Consider the following 8130-nt stretch of genomic DNA (forward strand, 5'->3'; position numbering starts at 1 on the left):
AAAATGCACTCTTAGGTATACACATATATAAACATATACTGGGCTCCCTAAAAGGGTTTTTTAATGTGGTCTCCCTAAAAACATGTTTTTACCAAATGTCTCCTTTAAAGCTACAGAAACACTTAGTAAAACATTAGGGGACCGAGTAATTTTCTATATACCATTGTGATCATCAAGCATCAGAATTGTGTTCATAAATCATTGTAGGGAATCAAACTATACTCATTTGAACAAAGATTGAACAGTTTAATCAATTTGAACAAGACATATGCTTGGTCCTCCAATTGGTGCATTTCACAGTGGTCACCTTAATAGTGGATTGATACTTATATATATATATATATATATATATATATATATATATATATATATATATATATATATAATATATATATATATATATATATATAGTATATATATGTATATATATATAAAATATATATATAATATATATATATATATATATATAATATATATATATATATATATATATATATATATATATATATATATATATATATTATTATATTTAAATAAATGATCTACAAGAGTTGTAAGAAATTCATCTCTCATTAAATTAAGGTATGAATCAACATCAAGTAAGTCATCTAAAATTATTCTGATTTACAGGAAGTGCTGCATTCAAGATCTTCCATCCTGAGCTTTTTCTCCAGGCTTGTCGTCTGCTTGGTAAATGGAATAAAACTGGTAAGTTGATTTCAATTCAACATCCCTTCATCCATTTGTAAAGTATCCTATTCTTTATTTGGGGTCTTAAAAGCTCAGTTGGTAGAGCGCTTGCTTCAAATGACAAGGGACTAAAAGTTTGATCCCGTGTGAAGTAGGTAATTTTTTTCTAAGCCCCCTGTTCACCCAACAGTGATAGGGTAGCTTGGTCTGTTAGATCTGGTGGAGAGTACTTTGCGATAGATTAGTGTCCTTTCCAGAGGGCAACAAGCAATTGCTGTTGCTAGCTGTTGTCTGTTTCATGCTACAGAAACCGGGATAAATTCCGGCTCCATGGGCCTAATGACTTTATTATTCTTTATTAGGTTGGTTTTCAAGTGTTAATATTAATATTTTTCATTTTCTTATTTTCAAACTGAAAAGGCATCTTCTTTGAATAGATTGCATTCATTATTCATATCGTCTGGTTCTTTACATTAAATTCAGCACCAAATAGCGTTTAACTCAATCAGACATTGATTTGAGTGATTGCAGCTAAAATTTTTTTCTCATTTTTGAGAATTTGATATGAAAAAAAACCCAACAAAAATTTGAGCTTTTATATAGCGCAATATCCACTAAACATGCTCAAACGGCTTTACAAAGGGCCTGTGACCATCAGCAACATGTAACATGTAGAACGAGACTGTTAGGCAATATTACAATATGAGTCTGCTTAATGGCCATGTAGGTACTCATTTTACACCTGAGTACGGTGAGAAAATGTGAGTAAATAGCCTTTTCCAAGGACTCAATTTTGTGTCGAGCAAGGCTCGAACTCAGGACCTTCCGATTCGAAAGCGAGTGTCATACCACTAGACCACATAGCCGCAAGGGTTAGATGGTTTTTGACATTTTATTTACAGATGTTCTTGTCCTTAAACGATTGGATTTCATATTGGGATAATCCTGTTTCTTTTTTTTTGAAAGCATCAGTGTGATGTTTGAAATTACTGTGAGACACATTCCCAATAGGATTCAACAGTGGTGACGTCACTTCCCTCGTAATGACGCATAGTAACTTAGTAACTGATTCTAAACTATCGGAACAATGGCAGATGCCCTTATGAAATACTTCCCCGACGAGCATAAAAGTGTATCCAGAGGAGAAAAACATTATAAATCTGATCATGTTTTGACTTTTATACATTCTGATCACATGACATGTGAAATAGTTCTAGCCAGCATGAAGAATAAAAAATAGCGATTTTCTATGTTTAGAACCAAGCTGCTCGTTGCTGGGTGGACGTGACATCAGACTATTGAATCCTATTGGCATATCTGCTTATTTTATTTCCAAAGACTGTATGTGTTCATATTTTCTACACAAAAAAAAAAAAAAAAATTTTTCTACTCTTATTAAAACCATGCAATCCAAAATCATTTTAATAACAAATGTCCGGTATAAATATTTACAGACTTGGGAGGAGCTCGTAAAAACAGGAGAAGAAGTTCCTCACAGTTCAGCCAAAGCAGTCAAAGTCAGAGAAGCAAAGGCAGAAGAGGCAAGAAAAGGCGCTCTGATGAATCTTTTCAGGTAGGACTCCACGTTTGACCTGTGGTTTTCTCTTTCAACAGCTCCAGTGATTTTGGTATTTTACTGTACTGTGTAAAACAAATGGATGTGGATGCCGCAATTTTTTTCTGTCATTAACTCCTTATAGATGTGGAGATTAATTTATGTTTGAAATAATGTATTTTTTAGGGTTGCTATAGCTTAGTTGGTAAAGCACCCGATTCACATTCTGACCCCCCCCCCCCCCCCCCCCCCCCCCCAATTTGCGCATCCAGCAGTGATGCGTAGCAAGTTCTTTTAGATCTGGTGGAAATAATAATAGTAATAATAATATATACTTTATTCATCCAAAAAAATGGAAATTCGTTTACAGACGTGGCATGCATAGAAATGTATAAACACAAAGTTGAGAATCTATGGCGACAATGTATACATATATATATGCAAATGTACATAAATGTAAAAATATACAACCAAGAACCAATAGCAACACTTTATATATTGATTTGATAAATTGAGATAGGCCATACCTCTGGCCTTTAGTCCGAACTTGTGTATGTATATTTAAAAGATAGTATTTAATTTACATCACAGTTGCGCGTTAAAAATTCGAACACAATGTGCATTCTGATAGACTAGCATCCTATCCAAAGGGTAGCAAACAATTGCTATTATCTGTTTCACACTATAGAAACCGAGATAAACTCTGGCTCCATGGACCTAATGACTCTGAAAGACTAGCTACATTACTTATAGTTTATATTTATAAATCTACTGTTAAGTCATTTTATTTTTATAATGAATTTAGATATGCGTAATGTTTATAGTTGACTTTGATTTGATTTTGTATGTTCTTTTCTATTTATTTTCAGGAGGAAGAAGAAGATGAAGGGGAAGAAAGTATGGTAATATCAGGAGAAGATGCACAACAACTTGACATTTGTATGAGACAACTGCTTGAGGTGAGGATATACCTATTTAATTAGAAGGAAAATTTTAAAAATTATCACTAAGATTTGTTCTTTCATTATCATCTTTTCATACTTTTCCTCCATGTGCCCTTATTAGCTCACCACAATCGTCTTCAAAACATAAATCTTTTAATATAATATTTAAGGATGTTATTAATAATAAACACACTTCAATAGTGCCTTATTCTTGAAATTCTGATTATAACGCCAACTGTCCTGATAAGATTGGGACTGTCCCCATTTAGCAATGTGTGAAAAATTTAAAGAAATAAAATTGGACTGTTTATATGTATGGAAATAACCCTTGTGGGTCCCAAGATTAAGCTTTTTTTTCCTAGCAAATTAAAACAAGGAACAAAAAAAGCTCTAAATCTGGATTTTATAATTTAATAGTCCAAACTTCTGTTTTGGGTCATGACGGTATTGCGTGTTATGGTGCCCCTTTTACCTCTTTAAAAAGTTAGCTGATGTGTCTGATATTTTATTATTTTCTCTATGAAAAAATTTCCACAGAACTTTAGTTTGTTTAATGTTGATGGTCTGTGGCTCTCCATTATCAAATTATTATTTTTTTTTGGTTTCATTTGAAATGTTATATACAGCATTTTAACACAAATTGTTTTCCAGGATGTGTTGCTCATGTGTGAAAAGTTTTCCCTGCGTCAGTCTGTGTCAACGGCATCCCAACTCATGTCTGTCCTGGTTTCCCTGTCTAGAATGTCTCCAGATTGTACCACTGAGACAATGGGTTGTTGGTAAAGTATTAAAAGCAGAAATTTTTTGTAAAGAGTGCATTTTTGTCTCATAACAGTTACAGGTTACAGGGTTTTTACAGGGTTGCCAATTTTCCATATATTTACGGAATTTAGGATGTTATAAACCCTCAGTATATTATCAATCACCTGCGAAACGGAAAAAAGTAAGTACACAATGTCCTTTTACTGGAGTTCAGAAATCAGAAAGGGGTCGGTCCATGTGTTTGCGTAAAAGTTCAGCGAATTTCTGCCTCCTGAATTGGCAAACCCTGCAGTTAACTCAACTCTATGACCAATTTGACACTGCCCTATACAAATACTAACATGGGCAAATTAAAATTTTAACAAGTGAGTTTTGCCTCACAATTTTAAAAAGTGCCTTACAGGCGTAATGTCATGCTTATTTAATGTCATCGTAGACTTGGGAACTCTTGTAAAGAATTTTGAGCCCAAAGAGTGGATATTGTGCTATATTTTCTTTTCTTTTCTATTCTATTAAAATAAATTGTTTCTTTCTTTTCTTCAACCCTTTTTGATTTTTATTTATCACAGGAATTCTCCAAACTGCAGTGTGGGCATGTTAGCCTATAAAGGCGTGTTTCTTTTATGTCAACCGATTCATGGTCATGTGACTTCAATGACTAATCAGGTATATAATAGTGTATAATTTTTTTGTTTAAAATTTTTTTTTTTTATATTAGTTCCCATTTTGATTCCATCTGTATATCATATCTTATCATTTTGTTCCATCTTTTTTCTTTAATCCCCAATTTTTATACGCTAAAAATGTAGAAGTTTTTTTGTTTTTTTGAACAGCAGCTTTACTATATAGTAACCCACGCTGGCTATATCAGTATTCTTTAGAGATTCTTTTAAAAATGCTGGAACACAGTTGGCTGCGAACAAGTGTCCACGAAAACTGTATATTAAGAGAGAGAACTGGACCTTTTTATCATAGGATTACTGTGACTATATTGGATTATATTTGCAGAATTCCATTTAATTATAAATAATTGACTAAATAATAAATTCCTTTTCTTCATCCCATAGTGAAAATTTGTCTTTAGGGTTTATAACCCTGGCATCAGCCACTGTGCGGTTCCGCATACTGAGCTAGGGTGAGATGACTTGTCAAGGCCACCCAGCGCAGCAGCTATTCAAACTCTGTACTTTTTGGGTATGGAGCAAAAACCATACTACTGAACCATGCTGCCCTATATTACTGTGCAGATATATATGAGGCTGTTCCAAAATATTGTTTTTGTGACATTCGCCACAAAAATACTCCATGATCACATAAATTTCCAGGCATATAAGCTGTTACTGAATCACATCCTAACGAAAGAGGATGATGAGATGGAAAAATGTTCTCTAATTTCATTCATGAAATATCCATTTCCAGGCATGTAAGCTGTTACTGAATCACATCCTGATGATGGAGGATGGGAAAATGTTCTCTAATTTGTCGAGACCTATTACAATGATGAGCAAACAAGGAATAGAATTTATAAAGTGAGTTTATTTAACCCATTTTTAATTTCTTTCAAATCAAAATTTTCTCCCATTATTTATTTGATTATACTACAGAGTTGGGGTCCTGATAGCTCAGTTGGTAGAGCATTTGCTTCACTTTCAAAGGGACAGAGGTTGATTCTGGGTGTTGTCGAGATGTTTTTTTTTCCCAACCCCCCCCCCCCCCCCCCCCCCCCATCCACCACGCAGTGGTCATCATCATCATCGTCATCACCATTTTCATCATTATCACCATCGTCATCATCATTATCATCATCCTCATAATCCTCATCTAGTCATAATATCTCCCCATCTTCCTACAGATATTTGATGCAACATCTTGGAGATCGATGTGTCCGCAGTGTAAAGACTTTGCTACAACACATTAGTTTTAAAGTCCCTGACAAGGCCGATTACAGAGCTCATGCAGCACAGGTAGAATTTTGGTGATCCACCATTTTAAAAATAAATAATAAAATAAACTCCCCTTTAATCATCCCATAAGGGAAATTTGTCTTTAGGGTCTATTCCAAGGGAAGACTGGAATAACCCAGGCATCAGCCGCAGTAGTCCTTCAGAGCCATTGGACCTATGGAGCTTGAGTTTATCCAGGTTTCTATAGCGTGAAATGGACAATAGCAATTGCTTTCTATCATTTGGATAGGATGCTAGTCTATTGCAAAATACTTTCTGCCAAATCTTACAGACTCAACTATCCATTCACTGCTGGGTGGACAGGGGTCAGAAAAAATCTCGACTGCGCCCGGAATCAATCTCAGTCCCTTTGAGTGAGAAGTTAGTGCTCTACCAACTGAGCTATCAGGACCCCTGTCAGCTGTAGTGCAGGTCCGCCAACTGAACTAGAATGAGGAGAATTATTTTTTTTTAGCTTGCTATTATTAAACTTTGTATTACTGTCAAGGTCGTAGTAATCCCTCAGAGCTATTAGGCCCATAGAGCCAAAGGTTATCCCGGCTTCTGTAGTGTGAAACGGACTAAAGCAATTCCTTTCTACCCTATGAGTAGGATGCAAGTCTATTGCAAAATACTTTCCACTAGATTAACAGACCCAGCTACCCAATCATTCCTGGGTGGACAGCGGAGTTGGAGTTTTGGCTTAAATTTACAATTTCAATTTTTTGGAAGTAAAACTTAATGTATAGATTTATGATGAGAAGTATATAATGCATATAACCTGAAACTTATTTATATATAAAAATATACATTTTCTACTTATAATCCAGTCTTGTGACATTTTATTTCAAATGTATTGAATTGAATTTCAGGCTGTCTATGAGTTACTGCAGATTCTCCCAGACGTCGAGTATGCGTCGTTTCTGGAATGGATGAAAGGTTTATCCAAATATAAAAAAGTGAGGAGTTTGTGTGATGAAGGTTTTTATTTTGATTTTGACCCATCACAGTAAAACGTGTGTCTTTGCTAGCAGAAAGTAATAGAAGATATCCTAGCCACCTTTCTTTATTTCTTGTACAGGACATCTTGTATATAATCCTATAGGTACATGTTATAATTCTGTCTCTCTGACCCACTGATATTAATAATAATAATAATAATAATAATAATAATAAGAATAATAATAATAATAAGAATAATAATAATAATAATAATAATAATAATAATAATAATAAGAATAATTATAATGACGACGACGACGACGACGATGATGATGGTGATGATGATGATGATGATGATGATGATGATGATGATGATGATGATGATGATGATGATGATGAAATAATACTAATGAAAATAATAAAAAATAATAATAATGAAATAAGAATCAATAAGAAATCAATGTAGATTTGTGCACTTCAAGCCTCTTGGTTGTCTTGTTAGAAATTTACTCTGGTGATTACTTTGATTTCTTTTTAATAATAATAAATAGCATTTCTATAATGCATAATCTATATGCTTTTTTGATAAGATTTCACATAGATTTTGCAATTCTTACAACTATAAACTCAATCTTGTTTGACAATAGTCAATAATTGCCTGCTTTCCTTTTGTAATTCGTCTGTTTGCTGATATGGTTTGGTCCAGTGCATAGAATTTTTATCGACAAGATTGTGGTTTTTCAGGTTGCCCAGAGGAGTTTTACCATCGATGTGATGAGTGCCTTGATGGACAGACCAGAAAGGACCTTGACAGGTTTGTATTTTATATGCAATCCAGTTGAGGTGCTGTAAAATGGGATAGATTGCTAATGGTTCTTGTTTTAGATTATTTAACATTAACAAGCTTTGGTGTAGAATGTAGTAGGAATAATAATGAAATAGAAGCTTCAATTTATTGAAGGAAGACAGATAATGTGGATGTTTCGGGTTACCCCTTTATCAGCAAAACACAAGGGATTCGTCTTTTGTGTTTCATTCATAGTGTTTTTGTTGGCAAAGGGAAAAACCTGAAATGTCCACAATATCTATTCCATTTCATGACTTATATTTAAAAAAAAAAAATTATTTTAAGCTGTAACATTTTCATAATATTTATATAATGTTAAAGATAAATTTTTTTATCTTGTCTTAATTTAAACCTTAATATTTTAGATTAATCTTTTTAAAAATCTTATTTTTATATGCGTAAACAGTTTGTGAACATGAACATTGAACTCATGGATTTAACTTTTCT

General features: G+C 33.6%; 1 protein-coding gene across 1 annotated transcript; it reads left to right on the top strand.

The window, feature by feature from the left end:
- Window positions 1–630: 630 nt before the first annotated feature.
- On the top strand, window positions 631–7650 carry LOC144960983 (condensin-2 complex subunit D3-L-like; the record flags this gene model as incomplete). The annotated part of the gene is made up of 9 exons (XM_078894343.1): window positions 631–708; window positions 2145–2263; window positions 3115–3204; window positions 3841–3968; window positions 4521–4617; window positions 5371–5480; window positions 5804–5915; window positions 6767–6853; window positions 7581–7650. Coding segments are annotated over 9 exons (891 nt in total), but the record flags the coding sequence as incomplete, so codon positions are not given.
- Between the last annotated feature and the right edge of the window lie 480 nt (window positions 7651–8130).

Source organism: Berghia stephanieae, unplaced genomic scaffold (genome assembly GCF_034508935.2).
Source record: "Berghia stephanieae isolate SIO BIC M18660-M18661 unplaced genomic scaffold, UCSD_Bste_1.3 scaffold1159, whole genome shotgun sequence".
In the NCBI taxonomy this organism is placed as follows: Eukaryota; Metazoa; Mollusca; class Gastropoda; order Nudibranchia; family Aeolidiidae; genus Berghia; species Berghia stephanieae.